The 15,172-nt window shown below is 31.9% G+C and overlaps 1 protein-coding gene across 1 annotated transcript in view; it reads left to right on the top strand.

The window, feature by feature from the left end:
* Window positions 1-15,172, top strand: part of LOC123693918 (CUGBP Elav-like family member 4) — a 536,298-nt gene that overhangs the window by 390,299 nt on the left and 130,827 nt on the right. The window contains exon 4 of the mRNA XM_045639187.1: window positions 12,874-12,922. Coding sequence (XP_045495143.1) covers window positions 12,874-12,922 — 49 coding nt within the window. The remainder of the gene's footprint in view (window positions 1-12,873; window positions 12,923-15,172) is intronic.

Raw genomic sequence — 15,172 nt, 5'->3', positions numbered from 1 at the left:
ATTTCGCAATAAAAGGTAGCCTTTCTTTCTCAGGGTCTAAAGATTGTCTGTGCCAAATTTCATCAAAATCGGTCCAGTAGTTTATGCGTCAAAACCATACATACATACATAATTACAAACCTTTCCTCTTTATAATATTAGCATAGATAGATATCGTTTGTTATATGGCTTAATGAAACCGTTCACAAAGTATATAAAACTTAAACATTACATACTGCAACACTATATTAATAAATTAGATACCTACAATAAACATTATCTGGCATTTTGATTAATGTTGATGGAGTATTGTAGATCTCAGAGCTTAATTTGGAATCAGCTCCCGCGGGCAGTGTGGAAACAAAATATGAGTTGCGATTTGGGGAACTTCAAGAAAAGGCTTAAAGGCTGGCAACACACTCGCCATACCTCTGGTATTGTGGGTGCAAGTCGGTGACGATGATCATTTACCATCAGATGACTCGTCTGCTCGCTTGCCTGCTCTTCACATAAAAAAAAATATTGTAGAGCGCATTTTTGTGTTATTGATAAGTAGTGTTAATTATGAATTGCCACGAAATATTAAACTTCATAGCAAAAATAAACGCATGACGGAACGAACCTATAACATTTAACAAACTTAACAAAAGGTATTTGAGTATTCTCGTAATTTTTTAAATTACCTGTTTTTAAAAAGAAGCCTCCGAAGATGATACATGTAATATTTATTTACCAACCACCACCGTCATAAAATTCACGACTATAAAAAACGCTAATTAAACTCCAAATAACTCAGCCTCTATTACCTAATATCTCGAAAGCGAAGAGGTGATAAACGCAGTCATTAAATTTTCGGTGCCATAAGCACATCTGAAAGAAAACGTAAAATAAAAATCTTTTCAGTCTCACCTCAAGCGTTCAAAAACATTTTACATTGAATTGGCGCCAAAATTTCCTCCGTCCTACGCAGGCTATAAAACCACCTTCGTCTTTACAACGTCTGTACTCGACCTTTTCAGCGCTAAATTCATATCGTAAAAGTATTTAGTATGTTTTTTTTGCTGGTTTTAAATGTATGTGCAACGGTTATAACGCTTTTATTAATTGATAATATGAAAGCATTAAATAACTAATAAAAATAGAATCTTATGGTTATTGGTTTAAATAAACTGAGTTAATCTATTGATAGTAGGTAACAGTTTATATACGAAATAAAAAAAATATATATTATGATATATTATTGTGTATAAATTAATATAACAGGGATCTCGAAACCCTCGAAAACATGTATTTATACGGTATTTATAGTTCAAAGCGTAGCTGTAGGTACGATTCTATGTAACTGACCTATTGATACAGCAATTGATAACATATCACAAACTCTCTCCATATATAACGATTTCTACGTAGACCCATTCAAATTTTAAGGTGCTAGGACATTTTTTTATGAAAAAAAATTATAGAGAAGGCATAAATATTAAAGAATGATATTTTAACGCATATAAAATTTTGGCTCTACTTTGTGTAATTTCGTTGTTAAATTTCTTAATATTCAAAAGATAGCAACTATAAAAGAGTCTTTAAAGTTAAACTTCTCTAAAACTAAACTAAACTTAAAAATTTATATTACTCTCGAAAGTATTTTCTTTACTCAACCAAATTTACAAACCTTAAAATCAGGTCGAGTATGGTCATTCCAGAATCCCGAATGGTAATTTTTTGCGTAGCGCACAATGTTTTTTTCATTGAGGAAATGTTTTAACAAACTAGCCAAGTTCCGAATTCATTTACTTGGGTATGTGTTTTTCTAATCCCTTCCTAACCTTTCGAATAATTTGTGGAACTTTTACTTGCCAAGTTTGTGGTAGAAGTTTAACCAACTTGGCTAAATGGGGAAGACATTTGACAATCTCAAGTTTAGGGCGGAGTAGTCAAGTAACTCAAGTTTAGATGTAGTAGTGCAATGTGTAGGGAATATTTTTGCAATAAATTCAAAAAAGAGAGGAGCGGTATCATTTTGAAGATCCAAGTTATTATTTCTAACTTATATAGATTTTAAAATTGAATTTCATCCAATTCATACTATGTACCCTAAAAGTATTAAAATTGATGAATTTGATATTTTATTTCGTACATGACTCATGATGATAAATTAAGCCAAGTAATACAAAAATCGATAATGTGTCAAAAATAACAACAACAATCTTTTATATAATAAAATACCTCTCTTATGTAAACTATATCAACTAGAATCCGTTTCCGCATGAAAAAGTTACAAATATTCATAAACAATCAAGCATAAAAAACAGAAAATAATAACGAAAACTGCACTCTTCTACAAAAAAAAAATTATGATGACTCTACCTCAACTTTTTTTGCAGACGCTACCAGTTCAAGGAAATACAGTTAATTCAAAGTCACTGAGACGAACGGGAGCACGGTAGACCAGGAGCGTGATATTTTATTCATTACCTGATCAAAACCACTCGTGTGTTGCTTCGGTCTTTCATTGGATATTTTCTGACGTTACTATTTTTTAGGGACATCGGTCATACGATTGATATTATACACCATAGATTTCAGAATAATATTTTAATAATATTTACTTCCAAGCGAGATTTGGATTGACCTGTTAAGATACAAAAAATCTATACTAATATTATAAATCTGAAGAGTTTGTTTGTTTGTTTGAACGCGCTCAAAAAAATTCTTTCGATGTTAGATAGCCCATTTAACGAGGAAAGCTATAAGCTATATTATATCATTACGCTAAGACCATCAGTAGCGGAGACACGCGGGTAAAACTGCGGCCCACAGCTGATAAACCGATATAGTTCAGCGTTATTATTAACTCAGCCCCCGGAATCACAGACACAATAGAAAATCTATTGTGTCGTGGTCAGATCGGGCCGCTCGGGGCTCAATGGGTTATAATATTATATACTCCAAAATACATTGTTTCTTATTCAAAAAAAGCTTAAACTTATTTCAAATCAACCACTCAAAGTACACAGAATTTGATAACTATATTACAGGATTCAGCAAATTCATAAAGCAAAAAAAGGTATTTCGCAAATGCAATAATAATTAACGCTATTATATGGTATATGAGCGAGTCAGCAGTCAGCACCTGCCTACTCCGAGGCTCGACCCCTTTGGAATGCATCCAACTCCCGCCCACAGACTGCCTTAAATTTCATATTAATTTCATTTAATTTTTCAATAAAACAGTAAGCTTGAATGTGCACTCAATCCAGATTTCGATGCGAACGGAATTTATTAAGAGATTTCCGTTTTACTTGTAATTGAATGAAAAATTATATTTCGTATTTAAAAATTATTTTTTGCAAAATTAATTCGATACAGTTGCAAATACATTTTTACGGGCTGGTGTATAAAATTACGTAGTACGTAGTGTAGTAGTATAAAATTACGTAGTATGTAGTACGTAGGTAGTACAATCAGACACTAAAAATGACCTACTTAAACAAATTATATTAATACTATCATCACTTCTAATAAAGAGATTAGAAAACTATAATGCTGTAAACCATACAATATTTTTACTCACTATAAAGTAATCTAAAACCCCATAAAACCTCACCACCTGTCCATGAGATCAATTAAAATCAAACATAATCCCGAAACGTAGCAGTATTGACACACACATAGATTTGGAACTGCTTACTATTCACATCAGGTCCGTCAGATGGTCGCAGGTGACGTCGAGTCGTGCTCCGGGAATCTTGATTCAGAACATTAAGATATGCATTTTAATCTGAAACTCGTACATCTGTCACTTCATGTAAATACGCCTTAATGGTTTATGGTAAGCTACAGTGGAATTGGCAGAGGATTATCTCGATCTGGTTGGACTCGAAAACTTAGTAGATAGAGGTAGCATATCTATACTAAATTATACTTATTATTAATATTATAAAGTTCAAGAGTTTGTTTGTTTGAACGCGCTAATCTCAGGAACTACTGGTCCGATTTCAAAAATTATTTCGGTGTTAGATAGCCCATTTATCGAGGAAGGCTATATAGTATTACGCGAAGACCGACAGGAGCAGAGCCACGCAGGTGAAACCGCGAAGCGCAGCTAGTGGCAAAAGAAATGGTCTTCATGAAAACATTAAATCATGAGGTTGCAAATAATGTAATTACTTACAGAGGGTAAACAATTAAACGCGTATTTGAATATTCATAAGCTGATGTAAGAAGAAAGATAGGATGACAGAAAAGTAGAAAACGAAGCACATTTAGTAGGTTGTATAAAAGTAATAATATAATCTCAATAAAACCACATAAAGTTATGCATAAAATAGCAAAAAGCTACTGATATATATTTTAGCAAAAATTCCAAGCGCAAAAACCTAGAAAAATTCTTAAAAGATGCAAGCTTCAAAATATTCTTCAATTTCCAAACTTTGCTGAAAACATCAGTTTTGCGAAACGAAATGGTAAACAAAAAATATGTCATTAGGCACATTTCCCATTCAGCAAACTTCTGACGTGCCGCGACTGCTAAGAGCCACTAATTCGTTCACAATAACAGACTTGACAAAACGTCCAAAACGAAATAAACAACCGCTATTTACAAACACGCCAACGCTTCAAGTAGTCAAGGAAAATCTGTGAAACTAAAAAAGGAGGGACAATGATTTAAAGTCCAAACTCTTATCTGTTACCTTGCGTTATCTTATTGCGTGTTTCCTAAATAATTAATGCAATATAGGGCATCGATTGTGAGGTGACGGAGAACGCGGGGCGGGCCTGAAGAGCGGGGGTGCGCGCGACTCACGCACGCGATTGGCTGTCACCACTGCGTGAGTGCGTACCCCCTCCCCGCGTGCGTATTCCTTCGCGCGCCGTTCAGTCAACGTTGAACCGTGGTCCTGCGAGCATTACACCGCTCCGTTAAATCTTACGTACGCGCGCGATCGTTCCGTCGCTCACGGCGTTATCTATTTCTTTAAAATTGATACCAAATTAACAGTCCATATGGTTCATCTCGTAGATATATTTCGCTCGGCGAATGTTGACTACCCGCCGCCGATTATTGTAAGTAATGTTTATTTATTTTTAAGCAATAAAATATTATTTGTTTTTGTTTTTTTACTTTTTATTTTCTGTTTATTTTTTTTTTCAGACATCGGTGATTTTTTATATCGTTTTGTGCGAACAGAACAAGTGGCAGAAAGTTTTGTGAATGTTCCACATTGATGTGATGCGACGATTGTTTACATTCGAGTGAGCGGTCAACAATAGAGTTGCGAGTTGCGACTATACCACGGAATATAATTTAGATGTTTTATTGCCTCTAAAAGTTAATAAAATTAATAAAACTAAATTTCTCTATAATTTAATTCATGAAGTTTCTCGTATTTAAATAGAATCGCATCACTATTAAAAATTTATAGTGTTCAGTATATTTTTTTTATTTTTATTTAATGTTGAAAATATTAATAAAAGCGTTTGTTTATGATTTCTTTTCTTTTTATTTATTCCGCCCCCTTAAACTTTCATCACAAATAATTTAAATGTTAACTATTGTGTTTTACTGTTAGTTTTTAAGCTCGATTCTGCTCTTTAATACCATTTCGTAAAATAATTATAAGTACACTAGAGCGTCTTGACGCCGTGCGTCGTAACTTTAAATTTAACGGCAGGGCAATGTTCCAATAAAGTCATTTTATGTTAGAGAAAATTCTCTAACAAAATCCCGTGGATATTCTCAAAGTTTCATTAAAATTGACTGACAAGTGTGAGGTTAGATTTGAGGGTGTTATTTAATTAAAGTAGATGAGCTGTCGCACGCAAAGTTGTATAGTTTATATTTGCCTGTACCTACTAGGTATGTTTGTTAGATTTATTAGTATAAACGAGAATTCTTCAAGTATTTTGTAATGCGTGAAAATATATAAATTTTTTATTTATGTTTGTAGTAAATCATTAATAATGTGACGTTGAAATAGTTACATTAACACTTTTTTAAATATGAAATGTCTGCGTTTCACTTTAAGTAGCTTTTTGGTATTTACAATTCACGTTACATACATACTTTTATAACAGATCACAATTAACATAATGTCCAGAACTTTGAGAATTTACTACTATGCTTCTGTTTGTTATATAAATGTGTTTGTTATAAAAAAATATATAAATATGTATCTGTGAAGGGCAATATTCAGATATCTTCATAAACATACTGCGACCATAAACAAATCTTATAAAACCCTTCGACTTTACATCACCGTTAACCTTAATATCCCAAATATGTACTATATAATATGTCGATGCTGAAACTGTTCCCTCGTAAGCACAACATAAAAAGTTTTATCATACCCTAACCAGCAGTTGGTGAACTTTCTAAGAATCCCTTCTACGCCCCATTACTTGTGAAGGTTGAGTCCATTTTTTGTTAGGGTTTGATAGACTAACTTATATGGTTAGCCCCGTCATTTGTTCTTCGAACGTGTCTTAATTTGGCACAATAGTTAGGAAAGTTGTAACGTAAATAGTGTATATACAATGCAGGTTATAGTGCGTAAATAGTAGATAAGGTTATGTTTCGTTAAACATAAAAATACAATGCAGTTATGTTATAGAGCGTAAATAGTTAAGTTATGCTTGGTTGCAATACATAAATATACAATGAAGTTAGGTTATAGTGAGATGATATTTTGTAATAAAATGTATGTCAGTAGTTATTAGTTACTATGAAATATTGTGATAGTAGTAATTCCCAGTTGCATACGTAGTAATTGCATTCTATATGTAATTTTACGTCTTTCCTTACGCATTACTTACGGTAGCCTGGAAGAGATCGCTATATAGCAATAAGGCCACCGTTTGTACATATTTTCCTCAAATCTGCTATTTATGTATCTCTATTTATTTTGTGTGTGCAATAAATAAATAAATTTTATTTAATTTGTACAGAAATAGACTATGACAAAAATACTGTAAAATATGGAAGTAGCTTACTAGACTTGTAGACACTACTGACCTATTTATTTTATAAGTAGATTAATATGACTCTTTACTACCACTACCGTTAATAATAATTATATTTCAAAGGCTAAGCAATTACGCGTCTATTAAAGCACTTTCCAGCGATTGGTCGCGGATCCCTAATTTATGATCGGTTTTACTTCAGAACAAAACCCAATAATTTGTTTCGAATTTCTCAACTCGGGGCGTAAACTTTATTAATTTAATATTATGAGCTAATTTCACTTGTTTGACTTAGGTTGTGCTATTGTTCCGTTGGTCATTTTAGTTCTTAAGGTTTGTGTTTCAATTATAAATTCTAATTAATTGGAAGTCTTTGAAAAATGTTAGTAAGAGATTTTAAAATAAATTATGACTTTGTAGTTAGGTTTTGTATACAATCTAGTGTTTTATATATTCAATACTCAAAGTGCAATAGTTAAATTGAAAAGCTAACCACCGTAATATAATTATTATCTTAAAAATAGAAGAAGAGCCCCAATTTAATTTATAAAAAATTACCAAGACAACGAAGCACAATTCACAAACCCACGAAGAATCCGTCCAAATTTAATATTTCTAAAAATTCCAAATTCATAATATTCCCCGCTAATAAATTACTTTTGGCAATGCTAATGAGCGTTAATAAAATTTTTGGGATACATATTTTAAAAGGTCTAAAGGATCAGTTAATTAATATTCTATACTTGAAGTTTTCATGAAAATATAATCATCGCTAAATGGATTCAAAATTTTTCATTATGAAATTTATCATAAAAAGTCTTACTTGCGCTGACCTTGGCAACTTTCTGGGCTTATCTCTAAAGGGAATTAAGTGAAGGTAATGGAGCTTCGAGATTTTTACAAGGAGGGAGTATTATTAAATAAATATGCGAACTTGGGTAGTCAGATAATATGATTATGCTCTTCGAATTTCTTAAATCAAAATGTTACGCGTGCTTTATACTGGACTTTTATAAGGTGCGTTCTTTTTCGTCGCTTCAACAAAATTATTTAGTTGAAACACTTCAAACACTGTTTCAATAAAATTAACTACTTACTACATTATACTTGCGACAGAACAGATAATTAATATGAGTATTACAAGCAACTTATATTCAAATTTTGAAAGTTACCTTTCATTGAGTCATATTTTGTAACCTAATCTAAGATTGAGAGATTACAATATTCAAACATTATTAAGCATGAAAGCATCGATAGTCTGCAGTCCTGAGTGATCTCCTTCAAACAATAGTACACAGCAAACTCGAAACACGCTGCAATACATTCGCAAACTCGTTTGAGACAAACAGAGACATTTTAAGAAGAAAATTGGATCTTGCGAAAATACGAGGATGAAAGACGAACCGGAAAAAACATATCGTACAAACTTATTTGACCTGCTCAGGAATTGAACTCTCGTGTTTTCATTCCTGATTTAAAAAAATAGAATTGTACCAACGAAGATTTAAGGAGGCAGGTGCTTATTGTAATAATAATAATACCGTTTATTCATATTACATGCATTAATTACTAAATTATATGAAAACAGTATGTTCATATATTAATTTTCAACATTACTGATAAAACCATCAGAATTTTAACCTGTCTAGTTCACGAAAATATTCTTTTTTTAATCAATAATTTATTGTGAAGCATTTCCCGACATCATTAATCTGTTTTCCAAATATCACAGACAAACAGAAATCGTCCCCAAAATATGAATATTTAAAAACACATCACAATCGAACACTCATTATGTATACAAAAAAATATCCTTATAATAATGTGACATTCACTATCTGTGTTCATTGTCAACAATAATATGTCAAACTTGACAGCCAACCGGCGGTAGTGTTTTCGTAATAATGTCGTAGGAATGTGACGTGTTTATTTTTGTTATGTCTAGTGTGTTAGATTTATTTGGAGTTGTATGAAAGGAGCTTTTTATTTACTGGGGCATCAAAATAATCGATTATTAACTCTACATAGAGTTATGTATGGTAAAATAACAGTAACATTCTACAAAGTATGTATGTTTATGTAACAGACATAGAGTAACACTCTTAAAAGTAGAATACTTAATGTATTAAAGACTGTATTTTACCTTCGTATTTTATCATAATTATACTGAACAGACTTCAACCACCTTCAACAAACATGGTACTGTAAAAATATTTCAGACTTATATAGCCTAAAATGTAAATAAAAATACATTTATTAAAGTCAAATTCCAGCTCCTGAATAACTAGACTATTAGGTAATTCACATACGAATTCCCGAATAATAAAACAAAGTGACGTCACAGACTGGAATCCGTCAATAATCAAGTATTAGCAGAGTATAAATTGCTACAAACGTTATTATTATCGTACAATATTAATTGGAAACTCCGATACATTAGTTTGCAGCGATGACAAATATAAGTTGATTGTGTTTGCAACTTCTGAAACTTGATATATTATGTGTGCTATGTGATAGATTTGTCAAATGGAGGAGGCGGAATACGAGTGGAGAGATTTCCCTTTTTTTATCTGTAGTGTATTTATTAATTTTCATACCACATGAAACTTAAAAGAGAAATAGCATACGTTATTAAGTAACACATTTTCAATAACGTGTCAGTAATTTATCAAACATCCAGGAACTGTCAAAGAAAAAATACACACACAAAGCATTCATTTACAACATTAATTCTAATTCAATTCCATCGAGGACGTAACGCGATTTTGAACCTTTAGTGAATGCATTACGGTTTGAAATAGTATGACAAAAGCACCTGTCATTTATGATAACACGATCGAGAGATATTATCTTCACTATAATTTAATGTCCATTTTTGTATTTAGCCATCATTCATGAACATAATGTTGCACTATAATGATGATTTTTTTTTTTGGATTATGAGCTTAAGTTTTGTTTTATTTTTAATAGCAGACGTGTTATCTTACTTGGACTGGTAAAATACAATTATTTAACAACATAAACCTTCAAACTAATCACTGAATTAAGTCCTTACTTTAAGTTAAATTTTTATACCACATTCACATTTTAGATTGTGCTCAAAAAACTATGTCAAATTATGGTTGTAAGTTCTTGAATAGTTATTTTGCTGAGCAGACTTTGGGCAACAAGAATAGTAATATACACCATATCTTAATCACAACTCAATTTTCTAGTCAAAAAATTACCTAAACATGTCCTAAAATTGAACTGAACCATGCCTTCGAGCTAAGCTACGAAGAGCTACACTTATCTCCCATCAGTCACAACAGCCATAGCTTACACACGCGAAAAGCACGAAATGATATCCTTCAAGACAAGTTACAAGAACAATTAGACCTTAACATCTCAGAGGCTATTAAATAAAAATATTATTACGCGGAGCATGCCGCTCCTGTAATCCCTGAAGGAGCCTCTACTTATTATTTCTTCAAGTTGAAACGGGAAATGTATTTTGGGGATTCTGTAATTGTTTTTATCCGATTGTTGAATGAAGAGGGTATTGTGCGAATTGTTTACGATTTTTATTAAACAAAATTTTAAAATTTTTGTGTAGTATTTTTGAGGAAAGCAGAGACGTTAATGTTTATTTGTGTAACTTAATCTGGATCTTTTGCCTTTGTTCATGACTTTGTTTGGCTTTGTTTATAACTTTTAACAAAGGCTGAATAAATGAATGAATCTGAAGCAAGTAGAGTCACAATCGTAACGTATTTCAAAAATGTAAATTTCGTCTAGACCCAATCAGCCGCATAAGCGTGAAAGAACGGTTAATATTATAACAAAAACTAAAGTAAGAAGTTCGATAACGAATTGAAAATTTTTCTTAAACAAGTAAAAATTTGTTACATTTTATGTAAATAAAAATAAAGCAATTAAATAAAACAATAATATTATCGCGGAAAACTAAGCGCTAACATTCGTAGAAGGCGACAGGGTGACAAGTTCAATTTCGTAGCGCCGTCGTAGCACCCGTAGCACTCGTAGCGTGACATCACAAAATCGTAGCAGCTTGCGCTTTCCTATTCGTCTTGATAATGTAACTGACATTTTATTGTTTTCTTGCGCTTCTGTTTTATAATATAGACTAGCAATGGCCCGCGGCGTTTTCTAGATCAAAGTGGGGTGACTTGAGTTATTCTTTTGAGACTTAGTAAAGTACTGGAAATATTAACATAATATTTTAAATAAAATTTGTGACATTGTGACATTGACAAGAGTTTGAATTATGCTGAAGTGATCGTTATAATTTAAATAACCAACACGGATTGTTGGATTGACTTTAAAGATAGTAAAATGCAATGGAGTTGATTAAATTATTAGAGCAACAACAAAATCTAATTCGATTATTTATTTTAATTTCAATATTAATTTGTGATTTAATAAAAAAACTTTCAATCACTTTTAAACCATTAAAAAAACCATCAATTACTTCCACTACAACAGACCTGTGTCGCCTATCACTTAACTCAATAATATCTAGTTGTTCTTTGATCTACAACATATACCTATCGAGCCTTCGCTCCGCCCATCTGGCATCTCTCTCACTCGTTGCAGCAAAGTTGAGAAAGCACGAGTAATTTCATTTTATGTCCCTAGAAAGCTAGTTTACTGGGTGCAAGAGCTTATATTTTAGAAAAGTTTCTCAGAAATTGTTCAGGTAACAAGACCTGGGTTCATTGCGCTTCAGCTAAGGGATTGTGTATCGCATATTGGAGGAAATAAACTACATATTTATGAAGAAAAACATCGTTTAGACTGTTTTCAATTAAACCAGACTAAACAGGACATACGGACTGAAATAAACATGCGAAATATGAATTAGGTTAATTCATATTTGTAAAAATATTCCTCTATTCATTCATGAAAAAACGTAAGCATAAAACTAAAAATTGTATACCAACTCTCTTGAGTAAAACAATAGGTACCTACATAAGAAACACATACAGATAATTAGATACATAAGAAATGAATAACATCCATAACGCTGCTCTATAGTTTATTATTATCTCAATATCTTTCATAATTTTTAACACAAATAAAAATTAAAAACCCTACGATTTCGTATGAATAATTCATTCGTACTATGAGTAGCTCAATAACGAATGTTAATTGTAATCAACAACTATGCGCGACCACATCTAAGCCAGTCACTTTAATTATGCGAGCTCGTCAGTGTACAATGTTTTCGAATAACTACGTAAATTTGCCCTTATTGGAATCCAGCGTGGGGGAACACGCAGAATCACACTGATATTATCCCTATCCTGTTCTATGCTAGTATTTTACTTTCGTGAAAGTTTGTAAGGATGTTTGTTACTCTGTTGGGTAAAAACTGCTGAATATAATTTGATGTAAAGATAAATTAGCCTGTTTATGATAATTATATTATAATATCGAATATGTAAGAAATTTGGTAGAGATATTTCTTTATAAATATATTCATTTTATCTTAAATAAATAAATAAAATTGTACTTTGGTATTATTTACTATTTTTATGCGAGTATCACGCAAGTGATGCCACAGGCTCTAGCTAGTTTTATAATAATGAAACGAGAAGAGCCTTATTTAACACTCCAATACCACTAATGCAATATAGTGGCCGATTAGACCCTATTTTGGATTTAGTGGCTAATAACTATGCTAATTGGGTTATTAATGAAACGGTTATGGAAATGTATATTTGATTTTAAATGAATCTTGATTATGCATAAGGATAATTTGTAAAACTTCTATGAAAATATCACCACTAAGAGATCAGCAAGTACATAGTATAAAAATCGCATAAAGGATCTCAGTAATATTTTTATCTCTTGTAAAGTTAAAGGTGCATTACATTTTGGAAGAGTGTTTTTTTTTTGTATAATTGCTTATTTATGTATTTTTTGTTTCAGATGAATCGAGCAATACAGGTTAAACCAGCAGATAGTGAAAACAGAGGAGGTAAATAATTTATTGTTATTGAACTAACTGTAAGTGGCGCCTCGAGAACAATACAAAACATATCCAAAAATTAGTACATGTGATGAAGATGAAGCTACTCAATCTATTACAATAAATAACATAAACTTCACAAATAAAAAACCTGCGTATGAGAAAACGAATTTAAAACCAAGAATACGAAAAATAACGACATCCAAAAATAAACCAAGAACGTACGCCCAAATCAAAATTTCACACAAACTTACGTCGCCCTTTAATAAAAAGAAACTTTGAAGAAATATTTTAACTCCGAGAGCGTAATGGGACACGTCTGCACCCTCCAATTCACGGACCTCACTCAGCCACATTTCTTATCTGACTAAAAATCTAATAGAAAATTATTGCGGCGACCGAGGACCAAACGTGACCGGCGACTGGTTAAATATTGATATTTCCGATTCGTATTGAAGTTATTATTTCAAACGTCAATTGAAGTGCTTACTAAATATTGGCTCAACCACAATACCTTCGTCAATCATGAGTTATGTCAGAATTGTTATGGTTTGCAATCAAATATTAAATTGGTCGAGTTAAAAATATACATATCGATTAGTGCTCGCTATAAATTACATATCACAACAATGCAGAATAGATGTGTTTCTATTTATAAACACAGCCACTTTCCTTCTACATAAACAAATACTGAAAATCATTCACAAAAAATACGTTTTTAGAAACCTATAGACAAAAGTGAAGTTCATAATATCACTTCAATTCAAATCGTCGGAAAGTTATACAATAATAGACGTTTAACTAATATCCCAATGAATGGACCCCGCAATATGAATGATAATATCTATCGATCACAAATATTTCGTGGCCAAAGTGACCCCTGGAACAGGGACGGGTTAATAATTCAGTTGGTGGCTATCGTCAAATACATTCCAGACTTAACCCCTAAGGAAATTATAGAAACTTAAACGTGGTACACTTAGTGATGGACACGGCTACTTTATCGATATCGATTAAGACTAGGTACTAAATAGGACTACTTGAATTATTTTCTGACGAACTATGTTTTGAGCTTGTAAAATTGTTTTGTTGCTGACAAGAGAGTTCAATAATGTTTAAAAAATACATTAAATATAAAAATATAGAACAAAAAGCCAAACCTAAGCCAATAGTATTACATAAAATCTATTTTCAGACATTCAACCGTTGCAAGAAAACATGCATAAATTACAATAACCTTCTACAACAAACATTTAAATACAAACAACGTAAAACGTGAATGTCGAGTTATAATTGCTCTTATCAGCACTAGACCTAAGCGTGGCAAAAACTTTCAAGAGTTCTTTAATGAAGAGGGAAAAACGCAAACGCCACGCAACAAGTTTCATTCAGTCGTTTTAATAACACCAAATGTATTGTTGCGTGACTGTGACGATTATTACAACACCTCATTTTGTAAAATTGGTACCGAAGGGTTAACACGGCTATATCTATATTTAATAGCTGTTTTTATTGTAAGTTGTAATTCATTTGAAACGTTGGTGTGTTTTGAAATGTTTTTATTCCATTTGGTTACAATTTTCGCGCTACCGTTTCCGTGTGTGATGAAAAAATTATATAAAGGAGTTTGTTTCTCTGAAATGTTTTACGAGTTACTGTTATCATGCTTAGGGAAGTTATTTGGAAAATTATTGACCACGAGTTAAAAATAAAAGCAGCAACTGCTTGAAAAAAATTCAAATAACAATGTTACTCAATACTATATTTCAGAACATTCACAAGGTTTATATTATATTCGTCGTTGTGATGATCCAATTTATACCTGTAAAAAAGGAATAAAAGCATTTAAAAATAAATTATGGAACAATGACGTCATAATAAATACATGACATGAAATATTAACACACATAATAACATCCTCGTTGAAAAATCGATAAATTCGTATCATCGATAACTCGCTACTCGGACATCACTAGTTATAGCTTTTGATGAGTCGAATTTAATTATTGGGTAGCCTTCACTCGGTTTGGAGAAATTTTACCTAAAATTGTATATGGAGATATTATGGTGAAAAATCTGAAAACGTGTTTTTGCTATTTATTTATTATTTTTGTCACAGTTGCGGTTTTTGTGTCTTCACTCGTATGTTTTTAATTTCAAATAAAGCTAGCTTTGACGTGTTGTTTTGTTTTTTTTTTCAATGAATTTTCTTTTGAATGAATATTACACACGTAGTGAAAGTTGACTCGTGTTGACTTA

The sequence above is a fragment of the Colias croceus genome, chromosome 8, assembly GCF_905220415.1.
Source record: "Colias croceus chromosome 8, ilColCroc2.1".
Taxonomy (NCBI): domain Eukaryota; kingdom Metazoa; phylum Arthropoda; class Insecta; order Lepidoptera; family Pieridae; genus Colias; species Colias croceus.
The sequence above is the reverse complement of the archived record's forward strand: the minus strand, read 5'-3'. Positions and strand labels throughout refer to the sequence as shown.